The sequence below is a fragment of the Lepidothrix coronata genome, unplaced genomic scaffold (assembly GCF_001604755.1).
Source record: "Lepidothrix coronata isolate B3197 unplaced genomic scaffold, Lepidothrix_coronata-1.0 Scaffold19, whole genome shotgun sequence".
Classification (NCBI taxonomy): domain Eukaryota; kingdom Metazoa; phylum Chordata; class Aves; order Passeriformes; family Pipridae; genus Lepidothrix; species Lepidothrix coronata.
Genome location: NW_016690199.1, coordinates 7464785 through 7486697, shown reverse-complemented (window position 1 = coordinate 7486697; position 21913 = coordinate 7464785). Strand labels below are relative to the sequence as shown.

General features: G+C 37.4%; 1 protein-coding gene across 1 annotated transcript in view; it reads right to left on the bottom strand.

Annotated features, from left to right (window-relative positions):
• SETD3 (SET domain containing 3) overlaps positions 1-21054 on the bottom strand; it is a 39348-nt gene extending 18294 nt beyond the window's left edge. Inside the window, exons 1-6 of the mRNA XM_017807424.1 lie at positions 20945-21054; positions 19228-19320; positions 15919-16067; positions 14801-14873; positions 14030-14286; positions 2675-2797 (exon numbers count right to left, since the gene is read on the bottom strand). Coding sequence (XP_017662913.1) covers positions 2675-2797; positions 14030-14286; positions 14801-14873; positions 15919-16067; positions 19228-19320; positions 20945-21047 — 798 coding nt within the window. The 5' untranslated portion in view covers positions 21048-21054. The remainder of the gene's footprint in view (positions 1-2674; positions 2798-14029; positions 14287-14800; positions 14874-15918; positions 16068-19227; positions 19321-20944) is intronic.
• Positions 21055-21913: the final 859 nt, after the last annotated feature.

Here is a 21913-nt window from a genome sequence, read left to right as displayed (position 1 = left end):
CCTTGAAAAAAGTCACATATTCCATGAATTTTTGATGTACTATCTTGACATTAATGTAAAACCTTGATATTTAATAAAGTATAGAAGATGACTGCTGCATAGCATGCAAATTGCTCAGACTGATCAAAAAAGATACAGACATATTTAAACTAAACAAACACTTAATACGTAAAAAAAATCAGATCTAGCTTTTACAGGTTCACGCAGCTAGGTCTCTACAGATTAGCTTTCAAATGTGACATTATCCACTGCGTGAACCCTAATTTTAACTTACCAAGTCTGTATGAAGTAGTTTCAGAAAGTTGGGAGGGGAAGCTTTAAATAAAAAATGGGAACATGAAAATGTGAATATATTCATTTAGATGCAGGTCCTGACATTCTACTGAAAGAGTTATTATAAAGAACAAATACCATCTATTTCGTTACCCTTTCTGTGAAAATATTGTCAGAGCTGGCAATCAGGGTGATGACCACTGCAAAAACAAATAGTGGCATGCTGAATTTCATTTTCCTCCTGATGCTGCTATTCCTAAAAAAAAAAAAAAGGAATAAAAAAAATGCTTTTTTCCCCTTCAGTGTTCCAAGCCTTCTTTGAGACATTTGGAGGATATCTCAAAATAACCAGAAATATTAAAAAGTAACAGTGATTGCTGCCAGATTGTCTGCAGCCACTGTGGAAAGAGACAGTTATTCTAGTCACCTAAAACATTATCAGACTAGAAGCCAGTTACTCAGTATGGCAATCAGAGAGGGGGGGGAGGGGGCGGGAGAAAAGGAAAAAAAAAAATTAAAAGGACACTTCCAGACATTTTTTTCTCTTTCTGTGAAGCAGCAATATCCAGGGGTTCACGCCTCATGTTTAATGTCTCTCAAATAAGCAACACCCCCCCCATGTGCCATAGGGGCCTCTGTGCCAATAATTTCCCCATCACGTTTTTGGATGGACATCACAAGATAATGATTCTCAAGTCCCACAGACTAGATGCTCGGGGACTCCTCCACTTTTGAGAGGACTCGTTTTCATTTGAATGGCATGAAGGCTGCAGTGGAGAAAGGGGGTGCGCCTTTCTGGCTGAGAAGCCACATAACCTTCACTTCTGCTGTCCAGCCTAAGGGCATTAGACCCCTGTAAAAGAGTGGCCAGACTATCAGAGGCAGTAACCCCCTCCTCTATTCAATCATAAAATGCTAAAGCTCATTTATCAGAGCTCCTAATCTTGATGGGCAATTTCTATTAAAATTAGCTTAATATTTGCTTGTTTACCAAGTGATGCAAAGTACAAGTCCTATTACTGTAACACACAATAAAATGTCTCAGTAGAAGGAAAATTTAAAGTTTACATAGTGTTAAATCTGTGTTCTTATCTACACTACTAGATGCCTTGAAAAGAGCTAATGTATTTTGATGTGAAGTCATATTGAACAGTATATTCCTTTGTGCTATTAACCCTTGTATAATCCAAGTAAAAAAAAATTAACTGAATCACTGGATGTGATCAAAGCTAGGTTTTTTTATAAAAGGGCACCACCTTTTAGCTGAAATAAAGTGACCATTGGAGTCACCTACTACTCCACTGTAACACCTAGTTAAAAAAAAAAAAAAAAGATTAAAAAAAATCCTTGCTTTGTTTGGTTTCCTGAGCTTATAGACACAGAGATGCTTGGATTTCTGTGAAGAATATTTCAAGTACTCAAAAGTCCAAGGTAAAGGTGTGGGCAATCACTGCATCAGTATTACTAAATGAAATTTCAGTATTTTCAAAAACCTCTTGTATCCCATTGAAGTGGAGACAGCTCCATTTCTATCTCAGAAAAGTATCATAACAAGTGTTGAGATTATACTGAGGCCATCATTGCACACCCCTCACAGCCCCCAAAACACTATGGGTGCTTGAAACAGTTAAAGCCCAAACCAGTCTAAGCTTCCACCTTGTTAACTTTCATTCCTTTGAACATAAACCCCAAGGGTTAGTTGCTTTTGACCAAACAATTTTTTCCTCCTCTTCTTTGCGCATTCTCCCCTTTTCAATGTACTCATTAACATGGGGAGATTTCGTTATGAGCCTTGGTGGATGCTACTCGATGGTTTCAGGCCAATGTGTAGGTGTACAAAAACACAAACACACACACACTTTCAGGGCCAGAAGCAGGAAGATCTGTCAGCATGTGCTGGTTACTGTCCCTTTCCCAGCTCTGGAAATCCTTTGAAGCAGCAGCCTTGAAGAGAAACTCCTCTCTGTGGAGCTGCTGAGGCTTTAACTGCCCTAAAGCTAAGTAAAATAAAGAATTCAGAATGGAGGATCCTAGCAATCTACAGGGAAACAAGAATTCACTTTTTCCATTGGACATACGCTGCCTAACCTAATGAGGGAAGTCAGTTCACTGTGCAGGACAGGAGACAAAGCCAAAGATTATTTCACTTGGTAATAACAGTTTATAAGTACAGAGGCATGCTCTGGAATTTTCAAACAGCCCAATTCATGAAACACTAAGAATAACATCCACAAACTTGTGCTGTTATATGACTTTTCTGAGGGAAGAGAGATGACTCTACTTTGCAAAACCTAATAGAATGAAGCTTAAAATAAAAAAGGTACCACAGGATTGAAACTTATTAAATCTAAATAACATTCTTGCTTATTCTTTATGTCAGCAATTTTTATTTACTTTATGCCAATATACACAAGAAAGCACTGTTCCAGACTATTAGGGGATTCATGCAGCGGAAGCAAAGTGGAATGACTCCTTCTGGTGCAATGGAATTTAACTGCACAGTCCCTTTTTTCGTACCTTCTACCTGCAAAAATTGTTCTTAGTTAATGAAACAGCAGTGGCATAACAGACACACTCAAACCATTAACTACTAACTCAAGGGTCTGAAGGACTGACAACCCACTTCACATACAAAGTGGACGTTACCATTTGGTTGACAGTGTACACAGAAACAATTCTGAATTGACTGCAATTGAGTGCCCTGCCTACAATCCCGTGGCATCTCCTTTATTAAACAGGCAAGACAGCAGTGGAGTTCTCAACATCCACTTCTTGATCACTCCATTTACAGAATACTTCTTTAACATACATAACTCTGAAATACTAGTCTTTCCTAAAATAGAAGACGCTCAGAGTATTTAAATTATTGACCAAGTTTTCTTGTCCTTTCACAAAACCACTCAGAGCCCCATTAAGGGTTGAAGTGGGAGAAGCCAGGCTGAGACTGGACATGTTTTGCAGCGAGACAGATTCTCCACTCCCTCCCATGCCCATTCATGTAACAGAAAGACACACTAGGTCCATTATCTCCTGTGGTAAATCTCCTTATGAAATATGAGTTTATTGCTCATTTTGAGCCTTAGATTGATAGGTTCAGTCTGCAGTGCTTCATGCACACAGGTACCGTAAGATATCTACAGTAAATAGCTTCTTCGCAAGGGTCTGTGTCTGCATACCACAACATATCATTTACTCTTTAGGCTGTCCCTGAGGTGTAAGGTTCACCTTGAGCATTTTTCATTTCAGGAAACATTTTACCTTGTTAATTTCAGGAGCTGGACTTTGATGATCCTTGTGGGTCCCTTCCAACTCAGAATATTCTATGATTCTGTTTAGTGCAATGCACAGGCACTATGTTCATGCACAAATTCATCCCACAACTCTACTATTAATTGAGTGAATCACAAGCCACAAATAAAATGCTCTGATGGAAAGCCTGAAGCTAAATTCTTTGAAAGGACAGGGACAGTATTTTCTATTCATGAGCACTTCACAACCAAAGAGTTTCCTAACAAGCACCAATATTATGCAGTATGGCCAAAGTTTGGTTACCTGTGAATCAACTACTCAAGCCTACAAACAAATCATACCAGGAGCCATTTAGGTGGAAGCTTGGATCATGATCATCCCCGCTGCAAAACTGCTATGGCATGTGGGGCATGGTAAGTCCTGGAACCAGATGTACTGGGACTACAGTGGCACACACATCCAAAACTAAAAACTTGTCATTTCCTTTTCAACTCACATTCAAACCGTAGTACAAGAAAATAAACTTTGGTTTACTTAGCAACATATCAATGTCCTACTGTGTGGAGTATTAGCATTGGGTCTGACTGAAGAGGATAATCCACTTTGTAATTTAGTTAAATTACTAATTTTAACAAAGATAAGTACCCTGTATAATTTTGCAGTGCTTAAAGAATACATCCTTTGAGTATTTCACTCTAAGAAACATCAGCTTGTTATCATATTTTAAATTTATGGAACATTTGTAACTGCTGTTATATCAAGAAAAATATTGAATCTGCACAATAAGTACAAACTTTATATGAGAAAGTATACTTGTAAGTGCATGATAATCTCCTGATGTCTGCTGAGGCACTCACTTCCACAACAGACACAGACAACATCTCCGGGGATAAACTCAAATGTCCCGGAAAGTGCAACTCAGTTAAAAAAATAAAAATAAAAGCAACTAACAGAAAATCAAACAAAAAACTGTCCCCACTCTATTGGCTGTAAAAAGAGATGCTTATCTGCATTCTCAAGCAGAAGAATGGTTGAGAACCCCATCTTCAAAAAAAATGCCTTAAAAGCCCATAATACTAACAAGAGAACGTATTATTCCTCCCAAATGTGATTTAAACTGTGCAGAAACAAATTTTGTTTTGCACTGGCATATATGCTTTGAAGTACATCTCTGCTTCTCTGGAGGAAAGCAGGCGTTTAGGCGAGTATAAGAGAATCCGAACCATCCAGAATATAAAATAAATTAAAACCTACTGATTAGGAGTTCTTAACAATGACTGTACAAAGAAAGATAACATCTATATCCAAAATTAAAGATATGTTTTATCCTGTCTGTCCTCCAACTTAGGAGCATTTTGACTGTAAGAAATAGCAGACTTCAAGTAGGACGTGCCTGGGCCAGCACGGTCCAACTGGCGCCCATCGCCTGAATCTGGACCACAGGATGCCTCCATATGGCCTGCCACCTTTTCCTTGGAGGAGATAGGGAACAGCTGTTTGAGGAGCAAACGCTGCCCGAACAGCCAAACACCTCCTCCTGTGTCCGGCTGGCTCAAAGCCCAGAGCTGTCGCCGTGTTCCTGTGGAAGGCAAGGAAGGAACAGGGGAAGGAGGCAGCAGACCTCCCACCCACGTAAGGACTTGAGCTCTTCATTTGTCTGAGAGGGACAGACGCAACCCAGCAAAGCCTGGAGCTGCTTCTGCGATGGAGTGGGGCAGCCACAGGAATGGCCCAGTGAAGCCCCAGGATCTGCTGTTACTGTCATCATAGCCGGGGGTGGGATATACCAGAAGTGACACGAAAATCAGGAATTTGGCACACGCTTGCAAAGCCTAAACCACCTTACAGTAGATACACTAAGTGGTACAGTACAAGCATACTGTCAATCTTCAGCTTGCTGCCAGCAAAACAGATTAATACAATATTTTGGCCTTCACAGAAGAAAAACACAGAAAAACATAAATATATTCTATTATTAACTGCCTATTGATTTATTATTGATCAAGCAGAACAACTGAGGCACTGAAATTCAGACAAAGCAAATTAAATAGCAACACTATTTTACCTTTGTAGCTGCTCACTCCATGCAATTTTAAATCTCTCCTTAAGGTGACATGTATAGCAGAGAAGTAAACAAAAGGTAAAGATTTTACAGGGTTTACAACTGTGCCATCTTTCTTCTACCCATTTTTCACAGTGTTGCTGACATCACTTCTGAAAAAAGCTATTTGACTGGCATGCCAATGAGTATAAATCAAGTAGGGGGAAAAACTGAGAATCCTAAAGATCTACCTAGTAGAGAAGCAAAACAATTCTGCTTCCAAATATATTTGCTTTTGACTGCATATTGGTTGAACTCTTTAGAAGCATTAAAATATTCTCTATTATATCAACTTAAAAATAATAAACAACTTCCAAACATTTGAATAAAGTGTTTTAAAAGGCAGGATACTTGTCTGAATTCAACTCGATTATCATTTAGCACACAAAAGTTAAATGGTGGTATCTTCAAGCCAAGTACAGAGAGACACCAGACGTTCTACTTCACGCTGACCTGGAAAATCATATGCTTATTGCAAAAGGATAGATTAAAAACAGCACAGAAAAATAACGTAAGAGCAGCATAAGTCATATTGAAAGCATCATCACAACTTCAAAAACTGGTGTAAAAATTAAGCTAGAGAGGTGAATTCCCAGCTAATACAACCAATAATGAAGAGTTTTAAAGATGATGCTATAATATTATTTTGAAATCTAGAATTTGATGTGTTAAACATCCTAACTAAAATGATATTCCAGTCTCCAACAGCTAATGACTGGATTTTAGAATTTCATTCACGCTAAATCAATTAGTCAAATTTTATATGAATAATAAATCAAATTTAGTATCTGATCAAAAGGGATTACAGCCTCCAGGAAATTAAGTTCTCTGTCCAATACGGCACATAAACAGATCAAAACATCTTTGGATGGATTACTGTAAAGCTTGTATTCACAATGGGACTACAATAACACTTTCACAAACAGTGTCCAGATGTCAATACACGCTAGTCAGAAAACTAGTATGAATGTGTTCCTGTGGAATACTGGATGAAAGAAAACTACAGATAATCTAAAAACTTCAAACCACTTCTACCAAACAGATTCTATATTGAAAAAAATATTTTAAAAAAGGGTGTGATTCATGGGGCAGCTTCTGCCTTCTTGAGTAAGAGTAGCTTGACAGAAGGCAAAGAAAGCATTGGCAAGTATTTGCTCATTAACTTTTCAAAGAAGCATAAAACCAAGTCAAAGAAAATTAAACTTACTTGCTAAAATGTTACTTAAATAGGTGACTTTGCTTTCTCCATTTGGTTTAATTCTAAAATTCTTACTGATCTTTCTTCTATTAGGGAGCCCAGTGCAGGACACAGCATTCTGGGTGTGGCCTCACCAGGGGCGAGTGGAGAAGGATCACCTCACTCGACCTGCTGCCAACACTCCTAATCCAGTCCAGGATGCCATTAGCCCTTTTTTGCTGCAAGGACATAATGCTGGCTCACCTTCAACTTGTCCCCAAACATACTAATGGGATTATTTCACTCCAAGTTCAGGACTTTGCACTTCTTGCTGAACTTCATCAACTGGCAGCCAATTTCTCCAGCCTGTCAAAGTCCTACTGGACGGCACCTTCCCAAGGACTGAAGTGAGGCTGACAGGCTTGTTGCCTAGGTCCTCCTTCTACCCTGAGGACAGGAGTGGCATTTGCTTTCTTCAAGTCCTCAGGAACTTCTCCCAGTCATCATGACCACTCAAAGATCATCAAGAGTCATAGAGTTTGTGCTGGAAAGGACCTTTAAGCATCACCTCATCCAATTCCAACCGTGATGAGCAGGGACATCTTTAACTAGATCAGGTTGCTCAGAGCCCCATCCAACCTCACCTTGAATATTTCTACTAATGGGCATCTACAACCTCTCTGAGCAACCTGTGCCAGTGTTTCACCGTCTCTTCCTTAGATGTAGTCTAAATCAACCCTCTCTTAGTTTAAAATTATTACCCCTTGTATTCTTGCAAACAAGCCCTGCTAAAAAGTTTGTCCCCGTCTTTCTTATAAGCCCCATTTAAGTACTGAAAGGCTGCACTAGGGTCTCCTTGCAGCCTTCTCTAGGATGAACAGTGCCAGCTCTCAGCATTTCCTCACAGGAGGGGTGCTCCAGCCCCCTGATCATTCTGGAGCTGTCCTCTGGACCTGCTCCAAAAGCTGCATGTCCTTCCTGTGCTGGGGACCCCAGAGCTGGGTGTACAGTACTCCAGTTGGGGTTTCACCAGAGCAGAAGGGTTGAATCACCTCCCTCAACCTGTTGCCCACTCTGCTTTTGATGCAGTCCAGGGTACAATTGGGTCTTTGAGCTGCAAGCACACGTTGCTTGGTCACGTTGAGCTTCTCACCCACCAGCACCCCCAAGTCCATCTCTGCAGGGCTGCTCTCAATCCCTTTAGCCCACAGCCATATTGACAGCATGGCTTGCCCCAACACAGGTGCATCACCTTGCATTTTGCCCTGTTGAACTTCATGAGGTTCCCATGGGCTGACTTCTCAAACTTGTCCAGGACCTCTAAATGGCATCCTGACCCTTGGGCATGTGAGTCACCTCAAAATAACCCTCAGCACTTGTCAGTGCCTCCCATCAGGGCCCATGGACTTGTATATGCCTGGTTTGCTTAAATATTCCCTGACCTGATCTTCTTCCACCAAGGGTAAATCATCCTTGTTCCAGCCTTTTTTCCTGGTGAATGGTACCTGGCATTCCTGAAGGCTGGTCTTACTAGTAAAGACTGAGGCAAAGGAAGGCATTTGGTACCTCAGCTTTTTCCATGTTCTGTGTCACCAGGCCCCCTGTGCCATCCAGCAACAGGCCTACATCTCCCCTAGTCTTCCTTTTGTCACCTATGTACATATAGAAGCCCTCTTGGTTGCCTTTGACATCCCTTACCAGATTCAATCACTGCTGGGCTTTAGCTTTCCTAACCACATCCCTGGATAACTGGACAATGTCTCCATATTGTTTCCAGGTTACCTGTCCCTGCTTTCACCCTCTCCATGCTTCCTTTTAGCGTCTGAGTTTTTGCCAGGAGCTCCATGTTCATCTATACAGGTTTCTTGGCATTTTGGCCTGATTTCTTGCTTTTTGGGATGGAATGCTCTTAAGGAGGTGATCTATCCATGTTAACTACATTTTCTTTCTTAGGTGCTTCTTCCCTCCGAAGCCTTAACCCACAGAACTCTTCAAGCAGATCCATGAAGTGGTCAATACTGCTCTCCTGAAGTCCAGCATTGTGACCTTGCTTTTTGGTCTGCTCCCTCCTCACCTTATGGTCACTACAGCCAAGGCTGTCTTCAGCGTTCACATCCCTGACAAATCCTTCCTTGTTTGTAAGTATGAGGTCAATGAATGGAAGTAGCACTTCTCTACTGGTTCCTCTATTGCTTGGACAAGGAAGCTGTCATCAATGCTCTTCACACACCTCCTGGATTGTTTATGCCCTGTTTATGTTTATGTTGTGTTGTTTCTTTAACAAATACCAGGGTGGTTGAAGCGCCTTGCAAACATGAGGCTATTTTTAGCTCTGTGTAGAAGGCCTCATCCCCTCCTTCCTTCCTCCTGATCAGGCAGCTTATAGCAGATGTCCACTACGATGTCACCCATATTGGTTTGAGTTTGGATGTTTGTTTGTTTTCTTTATGGACAGATAGCTTGCTGGTGCTCTTCACGAAAAGTTGCAGTCCCTCAGTGGACCAAAGACTACAGGCTGAAAACACTCTCTAAATCAATCCCAGACTGCCATCCTGGACAGTCCTGCAAAACTGATCTTTTTTCCAGCACATGAGAGGCAGCTACATGCAGATACCACTTACACATAGAGTGCCACTGAATGCATATACTGGCTGCCCTGGCAAAAGCTATGGCTACCTAATGGGCTCTGCTGGTTTCAGACTTATCACTTCAAAGATTTTAAAAGTCAACTAAAATTATCATAAAATTGCCTTTTATTTAGGCAGGTAATAACAGCCTTTACTAGAGCTGGGGAAAAGATACAATGCTGCTTCAGACCTATTGTGTTCAAACTATAAATAGTTTGGGCCCTTCCACCTTCTCTAAGTGCACTCTTTGTCTTCATGTCTTGTTTTAACTTACAAAAGCCCCTCTGAATCAGGGGCACACAGATACACTGGAAAAATCAAACATGAAGACCACTGTATAGTCTTTCAAAAGAGGTTCAAACTTGATTGTGTTTTCTTTAGGAATATAATTTCACTGTGAATGTCTGTAAACTATATGGCTCCCTCTTGTGCCTATTATACCACATTTCAGCGTACAAAAATTTTAACATTACGACATAAATATCTGGGCTTTGTTCACCCTTCAGCAGGCATGCAATGCCCATAAATGTTAATGGAAGTCACATACATACCTTCCTTTCTCTTCCCCTGAGAAGAGAAAACCCTGCAGCTTACAGAATTTCTCTTTGGAACAAACTACAAAAACATCTTGCAAACTACAGGTCTGCAGCAATGAAAGCAGTCTTTTGACCATTCCCTGTATTTTGATAGCAACGCAGAGGCCAAATGCACCTTTAAAGTACATCTGTAAGAACTTTTAACTATTTTTTAGTTATCGAATTACACATGTTTAGAGAGGTGTCAGTGTGGTTTATAGAGCCTGGCTAACATGCTCAAGGGTTTATTTTTGTCCGTTTAACATCCCACCTGTTTCTGCTTATCAAACCAGACAACAGTTTAGCTTGCAACAGCTGTGAAATTCATAAATCTGCCCATTCTTCATGTGTACCCAGACTAAGCACTTGGAGAAAGAGTTAGAACTGCAGCAGTCACCCTTATGAAGAATTTAAGGAAACAAAACAGCACTTCTCAAATAAAGTTTAAAACTGCACACCTATCAGAAGCCAAATTATTTTAACAACAGTCTATCAATTCTATTTGAAAAGAAAATGAAGCATTTGAAAAAATGATTTGTTAACTCTTTTATTCCCCACGCCATCAGAAATATTTTTTAGACTAAAAATGCTGCAATTAAAATATTTTGCCTGCACAAAATAGTCCCTTTTTGAGTACCTTCAAATATCAACAAAACAACTTTTATTTTAAGATGCTGCTAGTATTACTTTCTGCAGTAGAACAACTATCAATAAAGTAAGTATAGTTTTAAGATTTTTGTATTACAAAAAATGTATTTATACTCTTAAAAAAAAATTAGTCTGCATATTGAAAGCAGTATCAAAATCCTGGTCACACAGGACAGCTTTCATTAAAAGACTTACACTAAAGCAGTAGTAGTACTGAATGAAATGATGGTAAACAACCAAATCAAACATTCACTTACATAAAGCTTACAGAGTACACTGCTTTTAATAGTTAAGTTGGTTTGCTTTGCTGTTTTCATTTATATGACAAATTTTTCTCTTGCTACTTCTTCCCTTTTCCATATGCTCATGAATTACACTTAGCACCAGTATTTTGTGGGTCAACTTTGTTCATGAAATGAGTGCATGCAAGCTGATACTAAAATTAATTTTAGCTTTTCTGAATAATAAAAAATGGCACTTTGTTTTTAGGGAAGAAAGAGGCTTTTATTTTTTCTCTATTAACTTTTTTTTCAACCATTTCGTAAATTACAAGCTCTTATTTTTGATAGCAGAAACAAAGATCAAAAATTTTTAAAACTTAGGAAAAATTTTCACCAAAATCATTAATAATAGGTACCCAGTACGTACACTTGGCACTCCTGAAGCCAGCTGAATTTATATAACTTTCTAATGGGATATTTACTGAATACTAGTAAAGAAACATTCAGCTGAAATGTGGTTACTTGGCAGTGCTGAAGCAAGGCACCAAACAACCAGAACACACTTTACCTAATATTTATTACATCTCCTTCTCAAAAGAAAAGACAATAAAGTAAATGATTCCTACTTGATCTACCTTCACGTTCACATTCAGTGTGAAACAACATCTATATTATACAAGAACACAAAACAAGCAATAAAAGCATTTTTCAGGAGAATAAGAAAAAAAAAATCTGATCTAGTTTTCTGACCACATCTGACCAGAATCTGCATTTTAACAGTTCATACAAAAGGCAAGAGTATACTAAATACTTTCGTGAGTACACTAATGTAAAGTTCAAAGAGAAGATAGCCATTTATTTGAACATTATTTCCACAAAAGCTTCCCACTGCTGCAGATCAAACCGAACTAAATCAGTCTCAACAATATCAGTCTGAGAAGTCTTCCTCATGAGCTCTCATATCAACTTCTATAGAATTGCAAATTTAAACCAGAAAATATAACAGTGCACAGTATTAAAGGCTTGTTACCATGTACAGCACATCCCCATCACTGGAGTTCTAGACATTCTGCCCCTGAAGTCATCAAATGTACATTATTCTCTTTGTTCAAACTGTCCCTTTTCTTAACAGTCAACAGTAGACTTTGATGTGGAATATAAATTATTTTTTAGTGAGATGTTACTTTGACCACATTAGCTTAAACGCTATACAAACAATCCTTCGTTAACTTTAGGGGACAACAGAGAAATAGCATGCATTTGCTATCCTTTTAACAGATTATGTGCCACAGGAAACTTTCAAACAAAAATGTTTTGTCAAACATTTAAGATGCTTTTCACATAACAGATATTTCATGCTTCAACTGATGTCATATTACTGCATTTTATTTACTCTCTTCAGCTGTGTTTGCATCACTTTGATATCAGTCTTTATATATTCATCAGTCACTGAGAAGAAGTTCTGAAATACTGTACACAAAGCAGTCAAAATCAAGGATTTTATTCCAGATCTCATTTATCTGTAAAACTGTATTTCAGTTTTTTTAATTAATGTTGTGGTCACATAACCTCTCACACACAGGACTAGTCAATGAAAATAATGGAACTAGTCACAGTGATAGTTCAGCTACCTGATTAAATACTGGAAGAGTAAGAATAGCAGTTGGAAGAATTGGATAATGTTCCACAATATTCTGCTAATAACAGAAGACCTTTTTATGGGTAAAAAGATGTTCTAAAGACACAACATTTAGAAGCTCTGTTTGCTCAAGCAGTACACTTTGAGAGACAAAGTGAAAGGCTGGAAGGTGAAGTGTGGACTGGCAGCATAGGATAGCACATGGCAGGAAAAGAGAGTGACTGAACTATCGTTTCCTGAATTGTGATACCTGGAAGAAAGAATTTTGTTCCCTTCTGACATCAAAGACATTGTTTCTACCCTACTCCTTGTGCATCTGACTTGGCTTTCACCAGTTTTTTTTCAACTACTTGAGTTTTCAAAATGTATCCCTCCGTTCCTTACATTCAGCAAACTGACACTGTGTTTGAAACTCAGTTCTTGAAACACCAAACAGGTACATAAAATAGTATAACCTTTGTTGAATTAAAACAGTTAATAGAAAAGCTTTGGAGCTCTGGTAACACTGAAGGAGAATAGAATTGCCTATGTCTTCTCATCTCTCCTATGGCCAAAGAAAATATCTCTAGATTACACTGTTGGGAAAATTCAGCACACAGAGTCATATGCTTTTTACACAAATTGTGCTACAAAAAGCTTTGGATGTTTGGACATTGAGCACTCCCTTGAGAACAACATTTTACCATTCACTTACAACATCAATTATGTCTAGATATCAGTCATAGTAACACAGTTCTATCTTAGAGACTCAATTTAAATCATTACTTCAGAACACAATGAAAAGTTCACCCATCCCAAGCCTCTCCATACTCAAGTTGTTACCAGATGGGTTTATCTTTGTATTTGAAAGCAGTCAAAATAATTATGCTAAATAGAACAGAAAAAAACAGTTAATCCACGGTCACTGGAAATACAACATATGCAATGGTTTTATTCTGTCAATTAACAATTATAATTTTACTTTGTTAAGTGCGAACTATATTTTTTTCAAAGAATCACAGAGGCATAGGTTGTAGATCTCTGCAGGTCACGTAGCAAAACTTCCCATAGGCAAACTTCTGGAAACCAGCTAACAGTAGCAAGATGAAAGCAATGACTGGATCATCCCTTATCTCCTTTTCCCCAGAACAAACAAATCCAGCTCCCTCAGTCTCCCATATGGATAAAGGGCTGAAGCAAGTAACATCTTAACAGTCCTCCTCTGATCTCATTCCAGTTTGTCAACATCTCTTTTGTGCTGGTGGGCCCAAAATTGTACAGTATTCTAGGTGAAGCCTCACCCGGTTTCAAACAAAGAGCTGTAATCACTTCTCTCAACCAACTAAATACATTCTTATATACTCATTAACCTACAGAACTGCAAAATTTTAACAGCAGTTCAAAAAACCAGTGGAAAATTGCTTTAATGATTCAGACTTTTAAAAGCAACACTCTTGTGCTATTATTTAGTATCACTGTTTTCACACCTTCCTCAAGGACCATGAGAACAATATGTATGTATTACATTTAAGATGCTTACCTGAATAACTTTGTAGAAGTAGGCATACTGCCGAGCTGTATTTTTATATTGGCTAAAAACATCATGTATGGCCTGAGTTGATTGAAGATACTGTACTTCATCCTCTTCAAAGTAGAGAGGAGTATCATATTCACTGGGCAGTGTCTGAATGTAGGGCAGCCAGAAAGAGTTGGGGTTGGCTCTCTCACAAAGGAGATGGAATGCCAACGTTATATTGCCCATGGCTTGAAGAATTCGATCTTGAGAATACAGAGATCCTGAATTAACCAAAAAAGGTGAGGCACTAAATTAACTGTCCATGGAAAATATAACCTTAGATTTACCTTAAATTAACACGATGAAATAACATGTAAGAATTTAACAAAAAAAAAAAAAAAGCTTTTCAGGTTTCTAAAATTTTTAGCTGCTTACACTGTATTGTGCTGCCAGTTTTTTAATACAGCAAACGCCTTGTGCACACACATGATAGAAGACATAAAGAAACTAGAACAATACTCTCAGTACTCAGAACATTTTATCTCCAAGAGTTATACAAGCTACATTGTATGTGTTCAAAATAACACACACTTGTGGAAGATAGTGCACTCAGTCAAAAACAAATTGGGAAATTTAAATTCCACTGACACTTCAAGCTTCTCGGTATTCCAAACCTGATGGTTGGCATGACAAGCAAGTCCTGTAATAAAGAAGATCAGCTAAAAAAAGAAAGTCTCCTGTTGAATGATCCTATAGATATTAATTTCTTGCTTAAGAACTTCCTGAAGCTCTTACCTAAGACTGAATTTTTAGCTGACTCAACCGTCATCAACAGTTTTCTAGGAACCCACAGAAACAACTCTTCGGCCTACAGAAAGGAAAAATACAGAGGGTCAGTTAGCATTTATATGATATGCCAAGTCTCTCAAATGTACATTGACTTTAAATTACAAGTTGTATTCTCTTTTGTTTTTAATAAAAAATATTCTGAATCAAAAATCTTCTTCTCTTCCACCTCGAATTAAACAAACAAGGTATGTTTCATATTGTGCTAACCAAATGTTCTAATCTTCATTACACAAACCTTTGAAGACAGACATGTAAGATTACAAAATAAAGTGCTTCAGTTTGGAACTGCTAACATGTAGGTTGCCACATTACTTTAAAGTTATCAGACACAATATATCGCTAATAATTATGTGGTCGAATGTTTTTTCACAGTCGAATTTTTTCACATTGGCCGTTCTTATTCTAGAAGAACTGCTCAGGATTTCTAGGAGCTTATGAACTGTGAGCTATTAAGGCCCTAAAATGAATATACTATGCTCATTTTCTAATATTCTTACTATAACAGCTGACTGGTCTTCAAAACTGTAACACCTGCAAAATGGGAATGGAAGGACAATCTTAAATGCTTACTTTTTAACAGTTAGGTAACTGTGTGTGTCTATATTCCTCACCTGATAAAAAGACATTCCTTACAATTATTGTAATTTTGGGGTTTTTTCATTTTCACTAGAAAATAGGTATTGCAAATACCTTTTTCTGAGGCAAAAAGACCACTTCTTTAAAAGAAGGGACATGAAAGAAGAGACTAAATAGTTAGAAAACATGGAAGAAAGGGATGCATAAACAGGGTAGAGTACTCTGGTGATTAGGTAAGGAGTATAGACAATACAGAGGAAGAAAAAGGAAGACTAATTGAAAATTCATAATACTATCACTAGTCATAAAAAATAATACCCAATTTTATAAATAATTTAGTTTCTCAAGAAAGCAGAGTTGAGAACATTTCAGAACAGCAGTTTCACAAGCAGCAAAAATGGGGAGGGGAAGGTGGTGAACATTTCAGAGCTCTGCAGATATATTCCAAACACGATTTTCTAATCTAAGTCAAATGTTCACATGCTCACCTTTATCTCTCTTGTTGCTTTCAAACCAAATCCCTCCTCTTCAAAGTTAGCTATTTCAAAACCCTCTGTGGATGCTCCGTTTTCAGTTGCCCACTTTATCAATTCAGGGAAGTAGTCATCTCTTTTTCCATCAAAGACAATAGACAAACCTATATACACAATTTATTAAAAAACAAATGCAGAAATAAGAGGATCTAGAAAGATAAAGAACTTCAATATAAAAGCCCATGGAAAAAGTTATCTGCTATCCCACAGCAGTGCTACTTTGAAGTAGCTGAGTCAGAACTGGTCTTTGTTAAGTGTTACTCAATACTATACAAATGTCATACCCAATTTTCATCAACTTCAATATTGTGCCAAACTGGCTTACCATTCCTCTTAAAAACACAACCACCTAAACTGAGCTGTGATGAAATATGAAGCTCTCCTCCCCTTTCCCTTTTAAATAAGAAGAGTGAAAATATTTCCAAGCTTAATATTGATGATAAATGCAATCACCACCACGTTTTGATACAGACACAAGGAGGAATTTGAGAGGCAAGATGCAATTTCATTAATTCAGCACTCTGAATGGTGATAAGCAGATCTCAGGGCAGTTAGCCTTTTCCTGTAGCATATGGATCTACTAAAATATCTAGAGACTGATCATCCTCCTGACATCACAGAGTTTGCTTGTGCAAATTTTTACACTTTGCTTCTCCGACAGGCATGTCATCCACCAGCGAAATTACAAGCTTCATTCATTTCCTCAGCTTTCCCCTTTACTGTCATCTGATTTGAACCTCTCCATAACAGTTCCTGGCTATACTCAGCCAGCTCCTTTTGTACCTCTTTGCCTCTGTGTGTTCTCTTCAACCCAAAAATCTAGTGGCAGATCACTTTAAAAGTGTCCAAAGGCCCCTGAATGCTCCAGCTATTTTATGAGTGACAAAATGTCATCAACAAGATGCTTACATCCGAAGACACTTTGGTTAAACAGAGGTGATTAAATATGTTTTTAGATTAAAAGGATTTTAAGAAAGGAGAATTAGTGTATTTAAAATATCCCCTGCCTCCAAATTTTGCATTTCAAGCCCCAGAACCAATTAAATCTGCAGTTAACTTAGAAGTGCAAGTATCATCTAAAACTATAGTCTTTGATGATGCAGTATAAAAATTCAACATTGATAAAGTATTTTTTGGAATGTAACGACCTCACTAATCTAGAAGACTAGTTGCATAGTTTCTACAGAACTTGGCAGGTGTTTATACTGTCCAAGACTTTCCTTTTGATTTCCAACTTTTACTACTGTATAAGGCTACTGGAAGTTTTTAACACCCAGCTTGTATCTGGGGCCATTCTGTAAGCATCTTTGAAATTCTACCTCTGTTCCTCATATACAATGTGGTCCAAATTAAAGAGAGGATCAGGTCCTTTAAATTTAAGCACTATTGAAGAACAAGTTGTTTCTATATTGAACAAAATATAGCTATCCTATATAGAAGAAAATCTATATTGAAAAATTATTTAATATTTTCCTAAAGAGTCAAAGAAAATTTTAAAAATTAAAAATACTCAGTTTTCAAATTGTTTTCTATACTGAAAATGATTTTAGTTCATGTTCTGCAACCCAGTATTCTAGTCAAGAAAAGCACAAAGTATGACACTTTTGGCAAAATACACTAATTTGTACATCTCAGAGTTCCCAATAGGAATTGATACTTCCTCTGATAATTGTCTAAAGCCTTTATTGAATTCGAAAACTGCTTAGTATTACTGTGTTCCACTAAAAATAGTTTTGAAAGACACCATATTTTCACACTCACTATGTACATAGAAATGTTACATTAAAAGAAAATTGTATGTCAACATTGTTGTGCTTAGTAGGTTTTGCATCTTTCAGGGGAAAAAAATTAACATAATACTATTAACTAATTCTACCATCTCTGCCAGCAGCCATTTTCCCCATGGATGGTTTGATCTTTCTGGTGCAGAAGAAAGATACAGTGAGCAGGCCAACCCCAATGCTAACTCTGCTCTTATAAACTCAACTATGATTTACCATAACACAGGTATTACATCAAAGAAACTTGGACATGTACCATAAGTTTATAGAAGTCATGGCACAGTAAAAAAAAACCGGATCAAGTTCATCTCTACACCACTACAGGATGCACTCACTCAAACAGTACCATTTATTCTTCCATATGCCCTCTGCCAATAACTGATGTTCAGAGGTTTGTAAGTCCTTTCATGAAGTAAGATTTTTATGCATCAGTCAAATATATTAAAACAGTGTGAAAGGGGAATTTCAAGCCTCTTAAGTACTTGCTTTATCAAGTAATGCCATGAACCAGTCAAGCTCCATTTATATGCAACCTGGCTTTTTTGCTGTTACTGTATAAATACCAGAGAAGAAAGAATTGTTTCAGGACTTTTCAGGTATGTCCAACCCAAATCTATTCATCGCAAGGTTAAAAAGACATTTCTCAGCCATGAAAACACATCAGTCATAAAAGAGGTTAATTTTACTAAAATTACATGAAAAGCCTTTTCTAAAGCATGCCTCCAAATACAGACAAAAATAATCCGAAAAAAAGTATCATCAACACCGAGCTGTAGCAGGTCATACTGGAAGAAAACTGTACTAGTCTGAAAAATAAGTATACCTTAAATTTAGGAAAGCTGGCAATAAAACTCCATGTTAGATGTGGTATAATAAGCATTTTTTTATTTTAATTATGTGCTTGAATTATAGTAGATAGATTTATTAGCTGATGTATTTATTTTGTGCATTTACATATTTTTGTCATCACTTAATGTCACAATGTTGTATTGCTGAAACTGTTTCAACATTCAGTAAAGTGTTGATGTAAGAATAAAATAGTTACAAAATTAAGTTCAGAATGCCCAGATTTATAGAGGCAGAGCAGTAGACTAGGCAATCAGGAATCAAAAAGGCCTATTATTCTCTGAGGACTTTTACTTCTAGTCCTTCATATTGTCTTCTTATCACAATCTCAAGCTCCTTTTTCTACTTAGAATTCTCACAGGATCACCTGCCTGTGATAATCATTCGGAATTCTGAATATTAAAATGGTTAATGCCAGTGGTCATGCCCACCAGAACATTTCAGAAACACTTGCAAGTGTAAAACGCAACTGCACGTCAGAGAGTAAAGATTTCTTTTTTGACACAAAATAATAGGATTGCATAATGTTTATATAAGAACGGCAAGACAAAGAACATTCCATTTTGCTGTTAACAGACAATTCTTTAGGCAAATCAATACTCAGAACCATTGTTATCTTACAGTCTTTCATCTTTACCTTTTTGCTTTTTGCGAATTTTCTCAACAAGCGAACGGATCTGTACATATTCTTCCCATTCCTTTCCAGGACCTGGGGGAGGACTGCTGCATTCTGGAAGTAAAAATGCCAAATAAAAATGTTTTCTTTAATAAAGTAGATTCTATCATTTCAACATCAGAGTTATGGCTTCACAGCAACTTAACTGAACTGCAGTACTACTTGTCCTTCAAATATGTTTACATGGCAAATAAAATGATCTCCACTGTTAAAAACATCCCATTATATGACAGGTTAGTAATTCAGGCTTTTGAAATTTTCACAGTATAACTTACCTGAAGTTATTTTATTTTTAATATTCTTTACGACATAAGAAAGAGCAAATGTCTAAAAAGCTAGGAAGAAAAAAAGGTAAACAACCAGGCTATTAAGTAGATAGTATCCCAAATAAGACAAACAACGAAAAAAGTCTCTGTTTTCAATAATTCAAGCAAAGCATTCTGTTTACATTAGCCTGCTTGCCATCACTCTTGCTGTAATGAAAGCAGACAACAATAGCACAGAGCTTACCTTAAGTAATTGAGAAATTTGCTGGTACATACATTTGACCTGCCTAGTCAATACTGTTTTCACAGATGCATTGATACTGGAAGGACAAGCAAAGGAACACAAAGCCATGCTTTAGCTTTAGATTACATCCACGGTGTCTCTGCCAATATTCTAAATGCCAAGTGTGTGGATTTCTTGATCTAAGCCATGTAAATCCAAGTGGACAGCTGAAGATTACCTTGCTCAACCGATTTGAAAAATCTTAGCACTGATAAAATATGGAAGCTTGACAAAAAGAACAGCTGATACTTGTCTTTGCTTAGCAAATTAGATCTATGTTTTATTTTTGGTAGCAAAGCAGAGGCCAATGATAGCATAAGCATCAAACTGCTTTGACAACTCCTTGTCTTCTCTTTGTGAGCAATGCTAAGAAAAATTCCAATTTTTCTAAAGCAACATTTTGATGTGTCCAGGATATTAAAATCTGGACTTGTGTTTCAAAAAGAAACATAGCTCAGCACAGTTACTAATGACAGTAGAAAGAGTGTAAGACAGTATTTTAGCATCATCATATGAAATTACTCTCTGCTTTTCATCTTTACTAGAAATACTGGATGAGTTCCAAGTTCCCCAACAAATGAAACAAATCTTTGGTCTATACACAAGAACTAAGCACCACGAAAAGTTTCCTAACAGCAACAAAACAAAAAATTTATGTAAGTGACAAAAATATCTGTGCAGTTGAACTGAGTTGTATTGCTGCTTCACACAGTTAATTTCTCTACTCTAATATCAGTTCAAAGTACTGTTCAAATGATAAATGGAAATAGTGCCATTCTTGAGGTCTACAAGAAAAACATTTTTGATAAAGTTTCAATGTCAAATTATCTAGTTTTTTAAAAATCTAATCTCACCCAGTATTTATACTTGTGTTGAGATGTAAAGGTAAAAGGTGCCACAAATATGGTATGTCCAATACACACACATTTAAATAAGCTAGTAATGGTATATACTAACAGAGACAGTTCAGTATGTATCTCAGAGTATCTGTCTTAATTTAAGCACTCCGAAATAGCAAGCTTGGCCACTTAAAGAAAATGAATATAACTCATTGGCTTCAGCAAGAGAATGTTTTTGAGTGGTTTGCACGCCATCCCTTTTCCCAGAAAAGCATAAAACCAAAACTTACTTTGCAATAACTCACTAATTAGATTCAACATTTCCTTTGGAGATACTGTTGCTGTGGCTCCTGTACCCGACTTCTGAGTTTTTACTCGGCTCTTCTTCCCCATCTTCCAACTAAAAGAGATTAAGAAGCACAGTGCCACCAATTACTATGAAACAAAATATGATAAATATGAACAGACAAGATCTTTTCTTATTAGTCACTTATTAAAAAAAAAAATAAGATGAGGACTTGTTTCTTGCACAAGTATATGTGCAAATATTATTTGTATGGCCTGAATGTAAGAGCCATACAGTGCAATCCAAAGCAATATTTCATCTAGTTGTACATTAATTACTTCAGGATAATTAGAAACTAGAAATCTTAGAGAGAAAAAAATTACTCAAATCTTGTGCAAATTTATTAGTTTTGAAAAAATATTATGGATTCCAAAGTATTCATCCAATATAAAACCAGGTTATTTTACATCATCAGCTGCACGATAGACATCAGCTAAATTAGTATTTTGACTGCATGACAGCAGTAATTCAAAATGAATCAAAAATAAAGTATCTCATTTCAAAATAAAATCAAAATACCATATGTATGTATATCTTTGCAGCAGCTTCTTGGGGTTCAACACAAATAGTTAAGAAAAACCTGTTTTCAGTTCCCACAGTAAATGGGACATCATCCTAGGCTTGTTTTCCAATATTCAGAGCCCCTTGTTCTCGTGGAGGACTTAAATCACACAACACCTCCCTGGAACATCAGCGCAAGTAGGGTGTGAAATATCCAGGGAATTTCTGACATGCACTGGGAGTAGTTTCTGATGCTGGCAGTGAACAGCCTTCTAGGGGAGGGGTTGTGCAGGATCCAGTGCTCATGAACAAGGAAGAACTGCTCATGCATAAGACAGCCAACAGCTGCCTTGGATGCAGTAATTGTGAAATTGTAGTGTAAGTCTTGAGGAAAGAAAGGAAGGAAAGCAGC